A 24,213-nucleotide genomic window follows, 5' to 3' on the forward strand; every position below is an offset into this window, starting at 1 on the left:
AGAACGCGGTGTTTGGTAGGCTGGACGAGGTGATAATGGAAATATCGTATTGCAATATTTCAGACCACCTTTCCCCACCCTTTGCAATATGCACTCTTTCTGAATGGAATCATTAGATAGATCGAAAAAAGCAATTTTCTGAGACTTTTCAATTACATAGGTATGTATGATTTATTCATCTCTAGGAGACGAGGGAACATTTCATCGCGTAATAAACTCAAAAGTTGCGTTTCGTGACGTTTTCTAACAATAATGGGATTTTTAATTGTGCATACAGAACAAATTAAGAATGCGACGAAGGGTTGAAAATTCGAAGAAATGCAATGGTTCCACGAATCGTCTACAGATCTTTGAATTTTATATTATGTTGCAACAAGTAATAGTAACTATATGCAATTACCAATAGGTGTGTACAATAATAATATTTTAACGCTGACGTATTTGATGGTTTAGTGCACAAATATTGTGTGTCCACTTTTTGTGAAATTTGAGTTGAAAGAAAAATGAAAAATAGTATTTTTCTTCATTGTACGTCGCTGAATCTTATGTAACATTTTATGTTTAAACCTGTTTTTCTCGAAAACGCTAAAAATGGACATACAATATTTGTGCACTAACAAAAACCCATCGATATGTAAATAATAACTACTGGCGTACAGAACTCACCACGAGATAAATCAAGTGATGTCACCTTCCCCTCCAACAGAATGTCATTCGAGCTGGATTCGGCTCTCGTATCCCAAAATCTGATTCTCTGATCAAAATGTCCGCTGATTATCGTGGAGCCTGCCCCGTCAGAAGTTACCAGATCGTTGCAGCTGGAGCCTGCGAATTTTGTTTCTACGCCTGCAACCAAAACATGCCACTCGAATTAAATACCCTTCACCAAAATCAAATTTCAGATGTGCCTGTGTAGACAATTTATATCGAATCACAACGCTCCTAAAATACGTTATTGCATTTAAGGGGAATCGTATTCTTTGGGCTAAAAACATAGTAAAATTTGGAATTTTTTTTTAAGAAACCTGCGTTTCGAATTATCTGAAATTTGGAGGATGCTTTGATACATCTTTGAAGAAGCTGCAAGTTTTTTTTTATTAATTTTTAACCATAAATATTGTAGTTATGCATGATCGACCATCACGCCGCGCGAAATTCGTCGACCGTTGGTGTGCATGATATTTCTCTACCCGGTAATCTGAAACAGCAAAATGAAACGGCGTTTTATTTTATACATGTGTAGCTTGAAATTGATGAACCAGCAAAAAATAAAAAAAATTATTGAGCAGTGTGAAGAGTTTTCAAACTGAAAGGTCTGAACCTTTAATTTTTGCGATCCAATTTTGCGCCAATTTTCTTATGTAATAAAAGAAGTATAGAATTTAGCGGTATTCTGGTTGATTAATTTTAAGCTACACATGTACAAAGTAAAACGCCCTTTCATTTTTCTGTTTCAGATTACCTGGAAGGTAAATATCATGCACACCAGCGGACGACGAGTTTTGCGTGGTGTGATGCATAACTCCTAAATTTATTATCAAAAACGAATATAAAAAAAACTGCAATTTCTTCAAGGGTGCATAATAACATGTTCCAAATTACAGATGAATCGAACTGCTAGTTTCTTTAAAAAAAAATTCTAACTTTTGCTATGTTTTTAACCCATAAAATAGGATTCCCTCCTTAAGCTAGCACACAATTTAATGGAAATTAAATGAAACGAAGTTTGCTGCTGGCATTCAATCACCTGTTCGAAATAATAAATAGTAATTCCAAGTTCGGTTCTTAAAGCTTCCTCGAAATTAATGAACCGGAGACACGTGACTCCACCTTAAGTTGCTTCAATAGTTTGGAAACTCTAATTGAATCTGACCACGGGATAGGAATAACTTCGGACTGACTCTTTACTGAGCATTTTAAAGTTATCCTGACGCCAAGAATTCTCTAACTGCATGTCTCGCGACCAACGAATATATTTATATAAACATTAAACCTAGTTATGCGGGTGAATCAAGCGTTCGAAATTAAAGCAAAAACAAAGGGTACGTTTCGTTCACCTCGATATTAACTATACGTCGCTTGAGGTAATAAAATTGCGCATCATTTCAATGGCGAATCGATTGGAATCAGAAAAATATGAAATGTGGGAAGTAGCGAAGCAACAATCGCGATGCTCGGTCCGAAACTGCAATCGGAACGCGTATCTCCGCATTCGTATAAAATCTGCTTACGTCGGTACACCTAAGTCGACGGGTATGATGCATCGCCACGAAGTAATAGGATCCAGTAATTCCATCCTCCTAGGAAGCACAGAGCCTGAGGCGATATCAATAACCGACGTATCGTCGTAGTAAATTCGACAGGCTAATTGATCGGGCATTAAATCACGTTTGATTTAACATGGGCCGGCAACAACAAAGTAAAACGACCGTCCCCCTGTACAAAATTCGTAAATGTACAAACGAAGGAAATGGGCACAGCGAGATGGGTTGTTTATAGTTGCCCTGTTGCAGAGCCAATAGTTGTCCACCGAGCCCCCAAACAATTAACATCAAAGAAGCACTGGCCCTCGCAAAACAACACGGCAAAGGGAATTTTGTGACAGTGGTTGAGGTGAAAATTCACTGTCGCAATTCATTAGTATCAATGGATCGTTTGAAACAATCTGATAGAGTTTGGAGTTCGTCGTATCCATAATTGAAGGGTAAGGGGGAGGGGGGGGCAGGGAATGTCACAAAACAGCTTTATCGAAAAAATTAAGTTAGAATACTTTAGTCCACCAGTGACAAGGGAAGTTCGGTTACCCGAGTATTCCGATTTTTTCTAAACTGTGCAGTTTTGTAGAGGATCTCAATAGAAGTATCAGGTTTCGTTTGTACTCAATTTCGCTTCTTCAAGGTGAAAATGTTCCTTAAAGATTTCCTACTTTCGTACATGTATATTCATGTATTTCTCGGTTCCATCTTCAAAACCTTTATAGAAACCGAAATACGCAAATACCGGTATGACGTCATACCGGTATATTTACCTATATTTACCGGTAATTTTTTCGGTTTTCGGATTTTATTACAGTTTTCAAAGTATTATTAAGCAAAAGCGATTGTACATGATATTAATATTGCTGTAATACTGAAGCTAATAATAAAATAACATGTATAATGTGTTCGCAAGTGAAGAAGTAAGTGATATTGCGTCTTCCGGAATTCGGAAGGGAAACGTTGCATTTTTTCTTTATTCTGCGGCCACTCTATAATGAAGTTACGAATCTATTGGTATTTTTATGAAAATATATTACGTTATGAAGATAATACTTTAATCTACCATGGCACCTAAAGAGAAACCGGAAAAATGCCGGTATTTATTTCGGTTTCGGTACTTGAACGATTTCGGTACTCACCTATTTCGGTTCTATAAAGATTTCGGTAATCATCTGTTTCGGTGCGATTTCGGTATAGATTTGTTGACGTAATACCGGTATGAAAATCATACCGGTTTGAAGTCCCTGCCTTTGGGGGTGTTTTCACCCTGAAGAACCGAAAATGGGCACAAACGAAATATGCCTGATACTTCTATCGAAGTCCTCTACAAACCTGCAGAGTTTAAAGAAAAATCGGAATATTCGGGTAACCGAATTTTCCTCGTGAGTCTCACATCATTGAGGGTTGGTAGCTTTCTACATAACTAGTCCCAACTAAAGTGTTCAGAAGCTCTATTCACAGGTATTCAGGGTAACAGCGATATATGTATTTCAAGCTGCAGTCCTTATAAATAAAAGGAGGATCATAATATCGTCGAAAATTAGCGTACAATCTACTATTCGACCAGACTGCTCTCTCAATTTCAAAGCAGTTCAGCACTATCCGCAGCAAATACACTGCAGAATCCAAGAGTTCGTCGCGGAAACAAGGTGACGCGAGCGTTATTTCCCCGCGTAAATTAAGTTTGAAATCCTGCTTATTGCGCCGTGGAAATCTATGAAAACGACCGGCCTGAGTAGCGCAGCCCTCGAAAGGGGAAACCGCCCTCGACTTGTAACGTACTTTTAATAACAGCGTTAACCGGCGTGGCGCAACACTGGCGTCGCACACTTTACTCGTATTTCAAAGCCGCGATGAAATTGCACGATCCGGTTTCTTTGTTACTTCCCTTCGGCACAGTGGTTGTGTCGATGTTTCCAAAGGCCGCGCTATGGCCGCGGGTTTCGTTATTATGTAACGAATAAATACGTAACGGGATAACTCCCTTTTCCTCGATTGCACCTTCGAGGTGCTTCCGTCCGTTTCTCGTTTCCTTCCTTAAGCAGCTGTATATCACATTTTATTCGATATATGCAGCACTGGATGTGATTCTTTCGTTTCGGCATAAAAGTATAAGAATAAAGGGTTTCAGGGATGTAAGGCAGAATGTAATTGGATCAATTGTGAGATTACTCTAGCGAGCGGACAAAATATTGCCGCTTCTTAATTGGGTTTTAGTCTGTACCAATGTTGAAACGGGACGCGGTATGATTTATAGCTAATGCAGGTAGTTGAAGGATTCGAGGTAGAAGTGAACCAGAGATGGGCGCAATTTATATTTAAATAGATTTTCGTATAACGAGTATAAGTTACAAAAATTATTCGTCACGCGTCGAATAAAAAAATTAGCTTCATTCGTCAAATAATCTGAAGTTAAAGTAACTTTTATTTGATCCGTTATTTAAATAATTCTTTATTTAGTTACTGCAGAACTCTGAAGTACGGGAAATATGCGCTGTACCTATCGCTCGAATATTTAGCGTGTATTCGCTTACACCTCGTTTAGTGTTAGTATTTGGAAAGTACTTTTGCGCGATTGCTGACTAAGTATTCGGTACTCGATATGTTTAAAATAAGTTGGATACCAGCTACTTTATCAATCATTACTGTAGTTATAAAGATTGTTTCGTAGTGTGATATAATAAAGATTTCCAGTATTGTACAAAAACAAGAAGGAATTTTGAAATAGAATTTTTTTATATCAGGCTTCATTTTTCACAGAAACGACTTTGAAGTTTCATGGGACGGAATTTAATGCGTGCACGTAGGATGCGGCTTGCCTAACTACGGCAACTGCCTACGGCTGACTACGGACAAGTAGATTCTACTCGCACTGGCCGTGCCTTCGTTCCATCGCCGTAAACTAGCAGTTCGAATCAGAGTACCGAAATGGAAATTTTATTACCTGAATTAAGAAAAACCTGAGAAGTAGGTCAAACTTATTCTTTCACATTTTTATCGGGAACTTTGAAATTTATTAAACTATAGAAATGCCTGTTCATTTACTTGCAGTATCTTAATGAAATTCAGCACAGAGGTCGAGTATTGAAAAATATTCTACACGTATTTTTCATATCGACTAATCTTCTTGTTTAGGGGGTGAAATTAGTGCTCTAAGTTGGGGATAAAAACATATTCTGCCTGGTTGCCTCTAAAACTACTAAAGATAGAAAAGATGAAAAACACGATCCAAACAAAAATTGCGCCTCATCATAGGTGAATATTGCAAAAAAATCGCTTTTCCTTAATATTTCTTATAAACCATGTTCCTGTTACTTAATATCAACTAGGTCATGATTAATCAGAATTAATTAAGTACATCATTGAGAAATAAACCTTTAAGTGTTATTTCCACCCTGAAGAACCAAAAAGTAGCAGAAAAGAAAAATCGTCTGATACTTCTATCGAGGTGCCCTGCAAACCTGCAAAATTGAGAAAAAAAATCAGAATTTTCGGGTGACCGAACTTCGCTTCTGAACGTGTCTTGTTTTTTCTTCTTTTTTTTTTTTCCTAAGCAGTAAGAGAAATCAGGGAAGCCATTGAGGGTCTGAAACTACCGCAGAACAGTATTTGAACTAGCAGATCCAGCTTTTCAGCAAACCAGATATCGTCTCTAATGTAATTATCGAGGGAGTTCGATATTCGAAATCATATACTTGAGGGAAACTCGATCGGTTGTCAGTTTGCGATGCGCTAGTAGAGTGCTAGACAGACTTCCGTAGGCTACTAATTTGTTCGTCATGGTACGATATACTTATGTACACCAGACTGAACTTTCCTCTAAAACGAATGTTCCTAAACTTTTTCCTATTGCACCATCCAAGTTCTGCATCGTCCAAGCACTGTCGCCTTAGCCCCTTCTATTGCTCAAGTAGTGGATACTGTCCCTTCAGTTGAATTCAAGCAACGTATAGTATACTTAATTCTGTTTTTCACACGATACATACGTTCCCGAAAAATCCGTGAAAAAAAGATGCAGTGCATATGAAAAAATACTTGAGAGTGTGTAGCAGCCTTAAATGCAAATTCTCAGAATTTTTTTAATTGAAAATAAGTGGAATTTTCTGTGTTAAAATTAAAACCATGTCAAAATTTTAAAAAGACAAATTTATCGAACTGTGTTAGATTAAAACAAATCGCACAGAAAGATAATTTATTATTTCTGCCCCATGTTAAATGAAGATCCTGTAAAAAGCAGAATTAAGTGTATTTTGAATTATCTAAACTTCATCCCTGTCTTTTATCCTCGCACTTCGCTGCATAATCGCTAGCCAAAGGCAACGTCAGTTTAGATTTAGAAGCAATTCAGTTCCAAATCAGCCTGAATCGTACATCAGTCTAATATTATTTTAATCAGTTGTAGTTCCAATTCCTGTCGAGACTCTTTAGTGAACCATTCCAGCAATTTTTTCCACCACTTACTTCGATTAATTAAATCTTATAACAAGTTACCTGTCCCTCTCGTTAATTTTTCGCCAACCACTAAACACTCTCTTGAAACTTGAAGCAATATAATGTGTCTTATCGCCTTGAAGACCAAAAACCCTTCAAGAAATGTGTTCTATCTGCTGTGTCGTTATCATCACGATAGGAGCTTTAATGACGAAACAAAGAACCTATACCAAGGTACCCACCCCCACGCAACACTCCACTGAAACCTCATTTTCCAATGTTGCGCATTGAATTTCATCGTTGCCGGGCTCAAGCCTCCGGAAATATTCTCGGCGACTAGCTGCAGCGCAAGTGAGTAAGCAGCAAACTTTCTTTGAAAGTATGCTGGCACGTAAGGGGAGGCTTGTCAGTCGATTTTCTGCCTCCGCGCCATTACGCAGACACGAAACGTGATTTATAATAACACGCTACATGACTTGCTCTGCATGTTAAAAATGGAGTCACGATTAAAGACCACGCGCGGCGAATCCATTCAGCGGCAAAACTGTATACGAAATGCCCGGGTATTCAGGCAACGAATAAATATTCCTAATTCACCGAGCTTATTTGCGAACGTTAACGATGATTACTCGGCTGAATCCTAATGATAATGCTGGCGGAATACGAACATTACCACAACAAGCCACCGCTTGGGACTTGGCTAACGTACCAGAGAAAGACCAAATGAATTCAGCCACCAACACTTAGCAGTGCCCTGGCCTTTAATCCTCTGACACGACACAGAAATTACTTAACAATAGTTTTAAACCCACCGCGCTATCAATCTTGCGCTGCTTCTCTTTTATTCCAAACGTAATCAGAGGCTTTTCACGAATCACACAGTCATCGCGGACCTTGACGGACCTTGAGTAATTATGGTCGTCGAACTCGACCAAGTGTTGACTGTGATTACGTACATTAAAAGACATATGGTTCTGTTTAAAAATAGAGGGCGATATTAATGATCCCGATAAGTGTAGAGAAGGTGCCCGATGAGAAAAGAGTCAGGCACGCCCATCGCGAACGTTCTGTGTAATCATTTAATCCGTTAAACGGAGAAGGCGAGTTTAGTCGTCATTCAAAAATGCTTCTGCGTTGGCGAAGACGTGTTAATACTTTACAGCTATTTAATAATTGAAGGGCCGTGTTGCAATAAAGGACCTAGCGCTCGAAAATGCGCGAAGGTATTGGATTTTAAAAAATATAGTGTTGTAAAGCCCGCCACGATACACATTTTTTCTATTTACAGTTTTTTTATTCAATCATTATTAATTGTGGTAAAAATTATGAACGATAAATGTTTCTTCGTCCAAAGTCGATATTTTCTTTAAATATAAATTTCGATAATTTGCGGAAATATTCACGGGTTATTTTGAAACGCAAAGCATAACTTCAGAAAGCTCTAGTGAAGTGTATGCACAAAGGCCTAATGTAAAAGAATCTAATAATGTTTAATTAAAATGTAATACTGGGCAGAACCTATGTTTTTCAACATTCGCCGATAAAAAGTATCGAGGCAATTTTGAGGTACATATAATTTACAGCGAAAAGTTCCTCCTTAATATACGAGGAAGATTTTCACAAATTTTTACATTGATTAATAAATAATTGTAGAAGTTATGGCTGTTTATATGAATCTAGCTCGGCACCAACAGTCAGTAGCCGCGTATACTGTGCTACTTAGCACTCGCGTTGACTCACGTCCCCTTATTGAGTCGATTCGCGTTTGGCCATTATTAGGGACCTATTTTTCAAAAGAATAAAATTGTTTCTGGTCGAGAACTGACCCAATTAATACGTAAGTTTACTGTGATCAAACAGTGTGATTGAATGTTTGGACAAGAGGAGGCAGATGGGGATGCATCTCATTTCATACTTCACTTGAGCGGGGCGTGTAATCAAAAACAAAGCAACTTTCCAATTATTACGATTTCAGTTAGTCGTGGCTTTATCCTCATTTCAATAATGTTGTCACAGCGCCGCGCCGTACGAATGGGACAATAGGTTGCACGCTTTCAATTCGCTGAACGTTAAAAACGGTGGCGCAAAAATTGAGTAGTTTACTGCTTGAAACGTGATGGCTGTGTTTTATTCAGATGGATCTCTGATATATGGAGGGGGATTCGTGATGGGATACGCGACAAAGCGTCAAGCAGGGAGCAATATTGAAAATAGAATGTAAAATAATACACGCGTCTGCTGGATTTATGGATTTCCATTGATTTCCACGGAAACTTATTAAAAATTAATGAAATACGAATTAAAGGATCACTTGATATCATGGAGATTGGTTAATACTTTTAAAAGGAGCACGTTGAAATTTGTTAAAAACTTTCGTGGAGTTTTGTGATTTTAAATTAGAGATTGTTGCTTGTTGTGTGAACTATATGTGCAATGGTGTAAATATTAAACTAACAGGCGTAAAGTGTTCTATTCAAGTATACCCATGCGTTTGTAAATATTTTCAATTTAACATTGCATAGTGATGTTTTCAGAATATTGTAGGAATGTGTCTGTAATATTAACCGCTGTATGAGTGTGCACACCTTCTCCAATATGAAATATTTATATTAAATTCGAAATTCCGGATGAATACAAATCGTTACTATTTTTTATAAATTCTGTTGAAGAATTCATTAGCCTATCAATAACAGGGTAAAGAATAAACGAAAATAACGAAACCTACTTCAGAAATTACTATTGTCCGTGCCACGTGGGTCACTGACGATATTTATCTTAAGCTCAAGTGAAACTCTCAATAAAGAAAGACGTTGAAACGCAACAGATGAAGAAGAAAGGTTAAACTGCGAAAAATTCAACAGAACATCAACTGTTTCTAATTTTCGAAGTGCCATAAAGAATCTTAAAATCCAAAATGACACTTAATATGTTAATATCCTGATAAAGGGTATCAGAGAAATATAGAAATTATTAATTGCTCGAAATATTAGTAGAAGATCACGAAATGTATTGAAATATTAAAATCTGCTGCCCTACTTCTTAAACTTTTTAATAAAAGACATCACAGAAAACACACATCAATGATTTAAGAAACCTAGGGTAAAGGACCCAATTACTGACACCTAACCAATTACTGTCACCTTAAGCTATTTTACTTAAAATAACGAATAAATAAACGTTGTAAAGTCATACAAAAAAATAATTATGTAATTCAACCTATAATCTATACTATATTTTATTTATTCGTTATTTTAAGTAAAATAGCTTAAGGTGACAGTAATTAGTTAGTTGTCAGTAATTAGGTCCTTTACCCTGTAAGAACAACTAAACTGTGCCTAGCCAAGTCTAATTGTTTTTGTAACACAATAAAAGCTCGTTTCAACAGGCTCTTCAAATTAATCTCGACCAGCGTGGGCCAATATTGATACGCCAAATTAAGGTTTATGTATTAATTAAACGACCGTGTTTGCATGTTTGTCTATCCTTTACAACTCTTGCATCCATTTCCTCCCATACACGCTCTCAAAGAGCTAGACACTCTCAATTCGAGTAACTCGTGCGCTACAAGCAAATAAGCGTTTCTCGATGTCGGCTCGCTCTTCCTGCTACTGTCTATATTAGCGAAGAAGAGTTTGCAACGGATTGCACTTGAGCACAAACGCGAGTTCCCAGGCGCATTCACTCTGGCTCTGGATTCTTCCTTTCCTTTTAAGAAATAATCAATCGTTTGGAGTAAGATCGTGTTGAACAAACTGCACAGTGTTTTAGAAATAGGGTGTATAATTCCTGAATAAAACTAGAAAGTGAAGTCTTCGTTTGAAAATTTGAGATTTAATTCTACTAGCATTGAGACTACTACCTGCACCTTCGCTGACTGCCAACTGGGATACCGAAAGCTGTTGCCTTTAATAATTATCCAGGTACATTTAAATCGTCTCGAAACAGCTGGACTTAAATTAAGAAGCCTATGCGTTAACATCGAAGTCTTCACAATCCTACATCTCTAAAAGAACTATTGTCTCCTCTTTAAAAATTATTAAAGTGATAATCTACTAACCTACTATTGTGGTCAGGGAACCATAAACACCCTAAATATATGTATTAAAAATATCTGTCTATTAAACTCGATAGTGACAACGTGTTTTAAAAATGTCTTCAAGCTGGATAGCCCAATGAAACTTTGCTTTCAAAGCGTTCATGTTTGTGTCAGGACCAAGATGGAGCCTCGCTGTATCAGGTGATGCTTGGTGACTGCACGTCACGCAGCTATCTTGTGTGGCTTGAGTTTTGTAGAACGGTGTTACTAAAAAATAGGGACATTCTTCCTAAAGAATCCTGTCACGATTTGGAGAAGGCGAAAGCGTCTTCTGATCAGGGAACCCTAATGAACCACGTGGCACTTATCCCAGAACCTCTAACTCCTAAACTACTGCTTCTTTTAATCCATCTTGCATCGAAGCTAGCAAACTGGCAGCTTTCAGTTGAAAATAGGGCAATTGCCCTGATGAAGTCACCCAGCCAGGGCGCTGAGAGGGTACGGTAAGAAAGATAATACCCCAATAGAAAGCAGCTGATCCACTTTAAGCCTTCTTTTTGTCTTAAAGCGTCCTAGATAAACAATAATTCACGCCTAAACGCGCTTTCAGCGGCGGCGGTCCTCTATTGTCCCCTCCTTGCGCGCAGAGATTTATTTGCGCAAAACTTTTGTACACCTCCTCCGCCGCCATCCGCCTTTCCCTGATAGCAGCGGGCTTGGTTTTCACTATTTTGCCGTGGCACCGCGTTCACAACAAAAGCGTAAAAGCCTCTAACCGAAATGGATGTCCGAGCCCGGTATGTGTGTATCAACCTTGCCCAGCCCCCTCCCGGCTGCTGGATGTGTGCGAAATTAACTCGGGTTTAACTCGCAGAAGCGGACAAATTTTTGCGAGAATGGCTCAAGTGTGTGTCGCCGGGTCCGGTAACCCGGGCTCATATTTCTGCACGTCAAAAATAAAACAGCCGACCGGGAGGAGAAAAAGGAGCGCTCGCACGGTACGTTTGCATCGCAAAACAATGAAGTTTTGGCTCTCCCTCATCTACTTTCGTCGAGTGCTCGTAATCGCCGGGGACATGTTGACGAAAGGCGCCGTCATTTCTGCGCTCCAAATGGCACACCGGGCAGAATTCTACCCCGCGCGGTTTCCTTTTAAGTGACTAATCAGAGGCTATGTTTCGCGCGAGGAAACGGTACCTACGATTTTCTGTGTAGTTCGACAACGCTCGATCGGAGAGCTTTCGTCATAATTCTCCACTAATTACTATTATACGCGGCTGAACATTTTTTTTACAACTTACTGAAATGTTAAAAAATACGTGTGGTGGGAAGGGAAAAAATTGGGCTTCTAGACGAGAACACCTACCCCCTTAAGGGGTTACATCCACCTAGAGGTCCCGAAAAAGTATACAATTTCAGGAATTTGTTTGGGGAAAACTATAAGTGAAAATCATGCACAATGTTTATTAACTAAAGGAGATATCGACTTCGATATGAGACGTGCTTTTAAGCATTAGCCGGTGGACATTCCCAAGGCTAAACGATGCATCAGAAAGCAAAAATTCAAGTAGATTTTAAAAATAAATAACTTACAGAAGTACCTGACGTTCTCCGAATGTTAATATTGTATTTTGGTAAAAAAGGGCGACCGTTTGAAGTTGAAACATGGAATTTCGTCGGAAAAAATTTTCTTCCTTCAAGAAGGCTTTGCAAGTATTTCCATTATGGCAAAATTGAAAGCAAAATTTAAAAATACGAGAACGTAGAGTACCTCTGAAAAAAACTTCTTTAAATTTGTATGCTTTTTCCGGACCTCTAGGTGGATGTAACCCCTTAATGGATCCGTTCAACAGCCCTCTGTCGTCCAACAATTTGCAGCCACTCTTAGTAACCAAAAGTACATTTTACAATGGCCCTTGGTCGATTCTTGCAAATTAATACAAACGAGTACACTGTCGCTTAAAGCGGGCTGCGATCGAGTGTCCTCTGTCAATAGAATTTCACCCCTCAGTGGGGGGCGCGCTTCGGTGCTCTGTGGCGCAGTTGACCACAGGTAAAATCGATATCTCGAACAGTTCTTCGGCTGATATGGTTTCACGAGATTAGTCAGCGGTCCATAGGGATCGAATGTAAATCCTGCATACATTTGCAAACTATAGAGAGGCCTCTCATCCGTGTAGCTCGCATCAGCCAGTCACGTCCCTGCGCGTTCAATTTACTTTCCTCGTCCCTTACAGCCACCTCCATTTAGCGTAAGAGCTAACCCCAGGCTCCTTTTCCACGTTGCCTGTATCCCGCCACAAGAATGGCCACTTTCACTTGCCAGTAAATTATCATTCTGCCCCTATTTTTAGAGCGCTGCTTGTCACGCGAGATCGTGGCTCAGAAATGTTCAAGGGTCTATCGGTTTCACTCCTGTGGCTTTAGATACGAAATATATTGAATGTAAGCCGTCGGAGGATTGTAAATCATCAGCTTCTCCCTTTTTCAACTATCGATTCGATATCATATAGACTGTCGCTTAAGCTTATCATATAGGTATCATATAGACCGTCGTTTAAGGTTATCAGAGCTGCAGGATGTCTCGTAGAGAGCGATTTCATTGGGAGGAAAGTGATTCTTGAGAAAGAATCAATTGGAGATGTAAGATTTAGGTACTTTTTGCTTTTCAGATAGTCAATCTCCATTTGTTCCATGCTTTACGTATCAAATTTTAGATTAAAGGTTGCTCGTAATTAATAGGGGAGGTTGCCCAATCGGCTGAAGAATTTGAAACACGGATCACATTAACGAGGATTTTCAAGTCTTTGTTTAAAGTGACACAAATATATCCAACGATTTCCGGCTGAATAAAAGAAGAAAGCTGAGAATTAAATTACCGCAGGTTTATTGAATATTCCTTTTCTTATGCGAAACTATTTTTTTCTCAATTTTACCACCAGTTATTGTGAGAACTTCATGCAAGAAAAGTATATTTAATTTCAACGTTAATTAACTAAGGTGAATGTCCCAATTTCTGCTCATGTCCCCATTTCTGATCAATTCGTATTTTTCTTATTATTATATGCGTTACGTTTGTATTATAGTTGCAAGAAAATAATTCTAAATTATTTAAACATTTACGCGACTGTTGCACGAGCTTGGGGCAATACATACATCGATATTTTTCATGAGCAGAAATACAGACATTTAGATAATTATATATTTAATTACAAATTACTAATAGTTAAACATCTTGAAATATCTTTCTTAAATAGTTTTTGAATTGGTTGATTTATTATTAAAGAATTAATCAATTACTCTGCAAATTTTCATCACAAACAAATTTTTTACACCTTCTTTATGACGAGTTATCTCTTAAATGAGCAGAAATTGGGACATTCACCTAATTGACTTCACGTGAAACGAAAATAGTTTTGTCATGCGATTTTTGCAAAATCGAATAAATTCGATTTTTCTGAAATTATAGTTTAAAAAACGAAGGAAAGTATTAAATAATAGAGCTGGATGGAATGATTCGTTGAAGACATCATTATATATCCTATAAACATGGCCGGCTGTTTCTAAAACCACGAACTAAGTAGTATCGTACACAGAGGCTAGCACTTTTCTTTTTACACAGTATCGATTTTCAAAATAATTCCAATATTGGTTGGCCGTTCCAGGATAAATGTTTAAAAGTCAAATACACCCACGCTGAATCATTTTCGCTGGTGATTTGCGAATATATTTCATGGCGATCTCCGATTGACGCAACACGACCCATGTCAACATAGCTTCCCCATTGATCTTTGGATTTTTTACGGAACAGCTCCCAGGCGCGCTGTCGCCTTTTTGTGCAAACTTGGGCAAAACAAATGTTTGGTTTTATTCAAACATCGCGACACTATTTATATTCGAAATAAAGGGAGCCAGTAGACACGGAATAGACGCTGGTTTTAAGATTCCCAACACGTTGCGAAGGTGGATGGTCTGATATTTTTGAGGTGTTATTTGAAGAAACATCGTTTGACTGCAATACTTCGTGTAGTTATCGTTGGAACAAAATCAACCAGCCACTGTCACTTTGTGCGAGAAGGAGGAAAACACAGTAGCTGGGTATCCAGGTACGATGGGTAACAGCTCCTCATTGGTCCTCAACGACCAATTGATTTTGTTGCAACTACTACAATAATCAAGTAGATAGTAGAATAAAAGTATAGTGTTGTATAATAACTATATAGTATAGTGAAAGAGTCAGGAGTCTGGAAGGAGACCATTAGTCCAATTTTTAGTTTTCAACAACGAGTGCTTCATATGGTATTATATATCTATCTTCAAAATGCTACCAAGTTGATGAAAAGTGGTGAGATTGTTCTTTTTAATCTTCCTAATGTGCTCCAAAAATTTTAAACGAATTCACTAAACGGTTGCTGAGTTATAACGATTTTAATTTTCACTGATTTTACACGTATTCTTATGGAAAGAAACGATCTTGACAGATAAGACAGCTGAAAAAATGTTGAAGAAATGGTACTAATGTTTTCAATTTTTTGTACATGTGGTATTTGGATAGATGAAAATATCTGCCGAGTTTCAATTGTTTTCACTACACCGTTTTAAAGAAATAAATTATAACCTGAGAAAATGGCGATTTCAGGGTATTTTCACTGGCAAAAGTTTAGCAAGTAATGCTTGAAAAAGTATTTGTAAAGTGAAAAATATCTTTCTAGGAGTAAAAATAAAACTCCAACTGCTGTTCGAGTTCCTTATATCTAGATTTACTATGCGTAAGACTTAGATATTCAAGTATTTCAAATTTCATATATTTTTTCTAATATTGTACGTCCGAAACATCCTTAAATATTACACTTGTGTTTTTTAAGAGAAATTTCATGTTATTCCAAATACTTCGTGGCACCAAATTGAATAGCAGAATTTTTCTGTTTGCACCATGTACGATAGTCATTAATTAATTTCCAAAAGAGATATTATGACATAACCAGCAAACAAATTTATTGTTCCAATATAGAAGTATCCTTCATTCTCCATTTAACGTCCCGAAATTTACTAAAAAAATAAAAATATGGACAAGATAAACCAAGACTTCAGTCTCGAAAATGCCTAACTTTCTGTTTTTCTTGCATCTACGAAATTGTCTGCCTTGTACGTAACTTTTTCAACTCGATAAAAGGAAATTCCAAGAGACTAAAAGTTTCCCATGCTTCACACAGAGATTAACAAGTAAAGCATGAATATTAAAAATTTTACTTTAGAATTCTGAGAAAAAGGAATCGAATACTTTGGAACAGTGACGTGCACTATACATCGTCGTTACCAGTCTATGTACAAGAAAATTACGTTGCTTTGATCCGCGTTAAATGTTGAGCTCGAGGCACTGGCTGTTCCGACAAATACTATCTTGAAAAAAGTTAGCGAACTTTCGCGCTGAAAAGCCGAAACAGAATTAACGCTATCGGGTCGCAAGCTGATCTAAATTGAGCTTCTTCTATCACAAGTTCCCCTTAATCGGTCTATCTAACTTCAGGACAGGCACATTCATCCCGCGTGAATTTACCAATTTCTTATCAAACCACCTTTTATCGAGAAGCATTATGCGTCGGTGGCTACGAACAAAAGGTGTTCCTGCGAGGAAAAAACTGCAGATTGAAGCAAGTTAGGAAGTAGCCGGCTAACTCGTGATAGGAGCCTTATCGGCTTAATTAATCCCACAAAGTGACGCCAAGACGGGAGATCATTTTTACTGGATCTTTCTCGTTACGGCGGCGTTAACTTTCACGGGACGAATAAATTGGCGTCAAATTTACACTATATTTCGACTACTAAAAACCACGTTCGATGAATCATGAAACACAATAACGCAATTCAAGCTGATGGGTGCAAATTTAACTGGTTGATAGAAACCATAAAAAGGAGTTGGGAATGCGTTAGTAAACAGATACACAGCCAGAAAGGGGTTCAGAGATTCATCTGAATCAACCCTGTAGTTTAATACAGAAGTGGGGAAAGTGTTCACGTTGGAAGTCTGCATTAAGGCCGCATTCAAGACACTTTAGTGTGTCTGCTTTTTGTTGGAAAGCATTTGGTTGCAGCATGAAGGTCCGCAGTATCCCTTGATCCTCTAGATGGGTATTCGTCATTTGACGAACAAAAATGTATTAATAAAAGTAAAACGATAAAAGGAAAAATAGCTGGTACCAATGTACCTATGCATCTCAGCTAGGGATTGCAAACCGGTAAATCGGTAAATCGATTTGAAGCTTTTTTCACTGATAACGTAGTAGATATCGACGGAATTATGCGCTACATATATGTGCTACATTGCTATACATAAAATTTACCGGTAATTCGCCAAATTTCTCGCGATCTATCGGTAAATATCGAGAAATACATAATTTACCGGTAAATATCGAGAAATAAGTAATTTACCGGTAAATATCGAGAAATAAGTAATTTACCGGTAAATATCGAGAAATAAGTAATTTACCGGTAAATATCGAGAAATAAGTAATTTACCGGTAAATATCGAGAAATAAGTAATTTACCGGTAAATATCGAGAAATAAGTAATTTACCGGTAAATATCGAGAAATAAGTAATTTACCGGTAAATATCGAGAAATAAGTAATTTACCGGTAAATATCAAGAAATACGTAATTTATCGAATTCCCGGTAAAAATTTGGCGATTTACCGGTAAAAATTGTATGTATAACAATGTAGCGCAAATATATATAGCGCATAATTCCGTCGACATCTACTACGTTATCAGTGAAAAAAAACTTCGAACCGATTTACCGATTTACCTAATCTCAGCCCGTGAAATATTGCAAAACACATTTGGCGCAACACAAAACAAGATCATATTCCTCCAGATTTCGATGTGCCCCGAACTATTCTATTCGCAGAGTTTGTTTTCTACTGTTCTAAGTTTGTTACTTCCTTTTCGCCTTCTATGAATTTATGTTATTTCTACGTAGTAAGCAAAACGAAGTAAAAGGTTTCCTATTAGCGTTTCAGCGAAGTGAAGTTACCAATTAGCTGGTGCAGTAGGTTGCAAGTGCATGCAAGTTGCAAGTGTACGGCCGCGACAGCTCTGGGAAAGCATGCAGAAGGTATCGGCGCCAAGAATTGAAAATACGTATGGATAAATGTTCCGCGATTGCCGTTCGGAATCGCGGCGCGCTTTATCACGCTGCACAAGGAAGGCGACATTGCTGGATAATTCTGCGCTATCCGTGGGAAAGGTTGGGCGGCTAGGGAATACGCGCTTTAATGTCCAGCAACTTTCGACTTTCATTTTTAATCTTAATTAAAATGCGGTCTGACGTAATTACACAGCGCGAGACGCGAAGATGAAAAAGAAATGAAACACGCCCCAGAATCTGAGGTTTCGTGTTAATAGCGCGGGGGTGAGGGAGCTTTCTAAAAGAACGGGTGTGAGTGAATTGTTTAAGAAGAATTAACGATGCTTTCAGGTAGTATTTCATCAGAGCCCTGGGATAGTCTTTTAGTACACTTCAGTGAATCGATGGCGAGTTTTCGCAACCTTCAGCGAGTTTTTTGGGAATATTTAGGGTAGATGCACCATTTGTGGCCACTTTAAGGTATTGTACCAGTTTTGGCCACTTCTTAAAAAATATAATATATTCCCGGGTAAGCAATAAATGTAACCTCATATTTCTGACGATATACTAACAAAATATTTATGATGTGAAATTCTCCACATAATAATGATCTGTAAACAATTTTAAAATAAGATAATTATTATTTTGGCCACTTCTTAAAAAATATAATATTTTTCCGGGTAAGCAATAAATTTAACCTTATATTTCTGACGATATACTAAATAAAATATTTATGATGTGAAATTCTCCACCTAATAATGATCTGCGAGCAATTTAAAAATAAGATAATTATTATTTTGGCCACTTCTTAAAAAATATAATATTTTTCCGGGTAAGGAATAAATGTAACCTTATATTTCTGACGATATACTAAATAAAATATTTATGATGTGAAATTCTCCACATAATAATGATCTGCAAGGAATTTAAAAATAAGATAATTATTATTTTGGCCACTTCTTAAAAAATATAATATTTTTCCGGGTAAGGAATAAATGTAACCTTATATTTCTGACGATATACTAAACAAAATATTTATGATGTGAAATTCTCCACCTAATAATGATCTGCGAGCAATTTAAAAATAAGATAATTATTATTTTGGCCACTTCTTAAAAAATATAATATTTTTCCGGGTATGCAATAAATGTAACCTTATCAACACAGCTACTGGCCGCGCGGAACCATGCCCGCAACCCACTATAAGTCCGCCGCCAGCCCTGTTCGACGGACTCATAACGATTACTGTACTCGGATTTCCCGGGCCGTCCGAATTATGCGGGCACCCGGCTCGGCTCGAAAACCGAGTCCCGGCTCGGTCCGAATTTCAAGCTGTTCGAATACTCGAATACCCGAGCAGCTCTATTTATAAAGAGCTACAAAGATTACAAAACAAATTTCCCTCGAAGCCCCATGTACCACCCTAATGATACACCGTCCCCTTAGAACATAGAAAAACTAGTCTCACGCTAGTTAAACAGCAGTAGCATCCGATAATAAAATTCTGCACAAATTAACGCTTCTCTCAAAACGTACAAAACTTCAGTGTACGAAAAATTAACGACTACTAGTGGCGTCATAAACGCGGGTTCGATTCACGGCCCTCAACAAATTATACGCGAGCTATTAAATTTCCATGAAGCAAATCGTCTCCTTATTACCGAAGGGGCGAGCGGGGGGGCCGAGGGCTGGTGAGGGGGTTGGCTCGAAAGGTATGGCCAGCAATGCGCGGTACACAGGAAGAGCCACGTATATTCGTCGTTCATTTTGTTGTCTCGAGACGCCCGTAGGTGTATTAGCATTACACATGACTAATGGGAATAATGAGGAACGTGATTACCGCTAATGCTGCGCATTACTTTCTGTCTATACTGCTACGTGGCCTCGCATCACGGTTACGAATAAACGGCCGGTGATGGGCTCAAAACGTTTCTATTTGTCTCGCGCCGCTTACTTACACGCTTTGCTACGCAGGTCCCAAATTTTTAGGGTACGATCGTAACTGCCGGTAACTACTTTTGAAGGCTCGCCAAGAAACTTCGCTGCCATCACCTTCCCGCAGTGGCCCGTTAGGGTGTGCTGAAACAGAAATGAGGATGCCGTTTCAGAGCATTCGCCAACACTAGCTGGGGCAATAACAGGATAATCTGTGACATACGTGACTTACTAAAAACGGCCCTAGCAGTCCTATGTCTGGATTCTATTGGCAAGCATATTGCGGGGAGATTGCAGGACGTTTGGAGTTTTAAGGGCGAAAGTTCGGGAGGGTTTAGAGGTGTCCAGAAATGAGAAATAATATCTGTGAATGTAAGTTTGGAATTAGGAGGGAAGGTGTAATAAATTTTAGATGTAAGCTGGGAGTGGTGGAAAATGTGGGCGTGAGTAGGGAAGGGGTAGAAAGGAGGCTGGCAAGTAAGATAGATTAACTGTACAGACTGTAATTCCGTAAACTGGGGGAACATTGGCAGCACGGGGTAACATTGGCATACGCCGGGATTACATTGATTTGCGTCAGATTAGTAAAACTTAGCCTGTTAATGCTAATTATATGATGTGCCAATATTACGAGGAGATTTTAGTTAAGATGTAAAAAATATAATAAAATTAACAAATTTAAGTGTCAATGTATCTTACTGACTTCAGATTAGTAAAATTTAACCTGTTAATGCTATCTATATCATGTGCCAATGTTACCCCGGTACACTAATGTTTTTAACATGTATTAAAGAAGGGAAAGGACAAAAATTTTATGCATTTTGACACTTGCAGTACAATCACAAAATATGCCATGTTATGATAGGATACTTAAAGCAAATGTAAACATGTTAATTTTTAAATTATATAACAAAATGTTTCCAAAACCTACGAATGTTTCTCCAGTTTACGGTAATAAGTAAAGCAGAGATACGTAAAAATGGTCGTATTGATATCGATAGTTTCAAAATATCGTTTGAAAGTATGGAATTTATACTTTCAGCTGCTTTGTTCCAGATTTTAGTGGTATTGGTTTTTGGCAAAGTTATAGCGATATAAAGAGCACTTTGTCAATTTTAAAATTTTTTCTTCAAGTTTGTAATGTTCCATGGAGCGAGTGAAATTTTTTAAACAGGTTATATTTATATCAGTCGAAAGCAACTACTTTCCTGTGTAAAATCAGTGTTAAGTGGTTGTTGTGCGATTTTTTTTCGCTGAGTTATTCGACTTTGAAGCAAAACTCGTCCTTTTGACTTTAATTGCTTCTAGAAAGCGAAGGATTCATCATAGAACGTTCTTAAAAAATGCAATAGAAAGGACAGTCTTTCCTCTTTAAGACGCATGTTTTGCAAGCCTGCAACCCCTCATTTCATTAAGAGATTCTTCAATAGGAGTGTTACAGTTACTCTACGACAGAATGATTTTCATTTGTAGCGAAACTAAATTAAAATGCACTAAAAACTAAAAAATAATTCTTTTTTTGTACTTCAATTTTGATGGTGTTAAAATGGTGTTTAATCACTTTAAATAAAATCGTGGGGCACCATGTGCAACCAGAAGGTGAAGTATTAAAGTGATTCATATCCCGTTTTGAAATATCGTGCCCCACGATTTTATTTAATGTGATCAAGCATCATTTTAACACCATCAAAGTTGAAGTACAAGAAAAGAATTATTTTTTAGTTTTTAGTGCATTTTAATTTAGTTTTTACTACATTTTAATAAAATCGTTTAACATAATTTTTTTTTATATATTTTTTATTGTAAGTGAATGAAGTTATACCACAAACGATGTTCCCAATCAGCGACGCAATTCTAAAGAACCACATACAGCGAAGTTCGATATGCTTCGTAATACAATCTGGAAAGAAGATGGTTCCTCATTCGAAACTAACAATTGAAATCACAGAATAAATCTTCTCGATAAGAAGCTTCCGTTGCGAAAGGGCTGGCTTCGAAATTCTGTTGAATGTGCATCCGCTCCAACAAAGACCCCTCGATACATTTTCATGCGAACTGATCTTTTGTTTCGACGCGGTGCGCCGCGCGCACTATCGTGTCTATCAAACTTGCTTAACATGCACTGATGACTTAATAACTTATCGCCGTATTTAATTAGTAATTGCTTAAAAGCTATCTGCCTCTTGGCGCCCGCGAAGTGATCGAATCAAAGATGTTCATACGGCATGAGAATCTTTTACATTTCAAACGTATGTGAGAAAAACGAGAGGGCTGGTCTCATTAGTAATTGTTAGACCACCCTTGATACGATTCAACATTGCATACGTGAGTTATCACGCCACACAGTGATAACTCGACAGCTATTTTCTGCAGCTTTTCTAATCTCGAGAAGCGGGATCATTGCACAAGGTCGTGCTGGATTCGAATTCCACTGTCTGAATGGTACATTGTGTTCGAATCATATGAAAGCAAGTTTCTTAAGCGGTTCCCTTGATAGTAGATAATGTTCTGTTACAGCTAACAGTACACAGGAATCTTGTATCCTTTTGAAATAATTACTGAGGCTACCGCGTAGTCATCGAGTCACATCGTCTTCCCAAGTATTTCAGTTTTGGATAAATAGATTAAATGTTTATAGAATGTTTGTGTATTTTTAAATGATAAATAAATAATATAATTTGCTTTATTATGCCTCCAATGATTTCCCCACTACTTGCAAAAATTTCTCTGCTTGAACAGGTTCGAGAAGACCTGAATTAATAGTAGTTGGAAAATATATTTTCTATAGAATGTAGGAAGTGGAAGATAGGGGTCTGGGTTCTTCTAATTTTCCCTTCATCAATCGAAATGCTTAGTTTAAAGCAGGCACCGCAGATTTATTTGCTAAATGCACAAGAATTTAACCCTTCGTTGACACAACTCTTTTTTTCGATCAACTTTGACATACCTGGGTGGCTCACACCCAGAACAATTTTTGAACGACTGCCGTTCCTATCTGAAGAATCTAATCGTTATGAAAAAAATCATAGGTCAATTTCAAAGTCTGTAGAATGTATTCTAATAGTTTTTCTTATTGAAATTTCATCACAGCTTTTGTAAAAAAAAATTTAGATCACCATATGTCGAGAAAACACGAGGAAAATCTTCAAAAAATTGTAACTTTTACAAATTTCAATATTAGAAGCTGAAACTCTACAGAGTTGTTGTTCGGATATAATATTTTGAGAGAGAAAATAGTTTGTAAGTTAGCTTTGAAAAGAAGGTATTTATTTTGCATATAGAAGATACAGAGCGTCAAAATCAGCTTATGGGTGGCTCACACCCAGAGTGTCAACGAAGGGTTAAATCATCTGTCTTGGGAAGAAGTAAAAAAATGTTATTCCACACTTCTGAAAGAATAGGAAAAAGAAGAAAGGAATAGCAAAAATGGAATAGGGTGGCTCGGCAATATAAACAACAGGAATTCATGTGGTTTCGCATAATTACGGTAAATATACAGAATGATCGTGGGCACAAATGGAGCGTTTTCGTTGATAATACACGTACAATCGTCGACTGGGGAGTAGCATGGGTTCTATCAACTGCGTAAATACGATTTAATATTGTGTGTCAATTTGCATGTTAATATCGATTGACATTTCGGAAGATAACCTAAGCACAATCTGCAATGGTCATTTTGTCATCGTGACAGAGATACCCGCATTGCGACGCAACATTAAAACGTGATACGTGCAATCTGACGTTTGAAGTAACATGATACCCATTTACGTCATGGACTAGTTTAGGTGTATATAATATTGTAACGTTCGTTACAATTTATTCAGCAATTAACATTTATCACTGACCAACTATCTTTTCAATCACGATTGACAATTTGTCATGTACCTCTCGTAAATTAATTACGCAGAAGCATAGTGCAGCGAAGCACATAGCAATTAGCAATCATCTGATTGTTCATCATGGGCAATCAATTGCGTCTTAATAAAGGTTTCGAATGCAAAATTGTTGGCAAATAAATTATTCCTGAAGTACTAGTTTACACGTCATTATTTTTATTAAAAACTCTTTCGTTATCACCTTCAAACACAGGATTGCTTGCATAATTTGCCCCGTTAACAGACTTCATTAATGTTTACCAATATCTTTTGCGCATAAATTATAAGCATAGCTAACGATTGCCCTGAATTATTTACAAAGCTATTCACCAGGTCCGCAAGAAATGTTTGGTCGCAAAACATTCCAGCCACTAGCACGGAGAAGGGTTCTTCGCCACCTTTAAACTGTAAAAGGCCAAACTGTGAGGAGTAATAGAGTGATAGCGGATGCACGGTCTGACCTTTCGGCTTCGCCGTTTAATGGCGAAGAATTGAAGCGTGGCGTCGACAAGGGAGGCACGAACAACTCGAGAGCTCTTCCCCCGTGAAGGGGG

The 24,213-nt window shown here is 37.8% G+C and overlaps 1 protein-coding gene across 2 annotated transcripts in view; it reads right to left on the reverse strand.

Annotated features, from left to right (window-relative positions):
- Nucleotides 1-704: 704 nt before the first annotated feature.
- The window catches only part of Atg16 (Autophagy-related 16), a 679,282-nt gene continuing 655,773 nt past the window's right edge, over nt 705-24,213 (reverse strand). The window contains exons 10-11 of one of the 2 annotated variants that reach the window (XM_076826311.1): nt 19,808-19,928; nt 705-846 (exon numbers count right to left, since the gene is read on the reverse strand). In XM_076826311.1, the coding sequence (XP_076682426.1) occupies nt 19,816-19,928 (113 nt within the window). In that variant the 3' untranslated portion in view covers nt 705-846; nt 19,808-19,815. The remainder of the gene's footprint in view (nt 847-19,807; nt 19,929-24,213) is intronic. The other variant, XR_013087045.1, reaches the window with a different exon arrangement.

Source organism: Andrena cerasifolii, chromosome 14 (genome assembly GCF_050908995.1).
Source record: "Andrena cerasifolii isolate SP2316 chromosome 14, iyAndCera1_principal, whole genome shotgun sequence".
In the NCBI taxonomy this organism is placed as follows: Eukaryota; Metazoa; Arthropoda; class Insecta; order Hymenoptera; family Andrenidae; genus Andrena; species Andrena cerasifolii.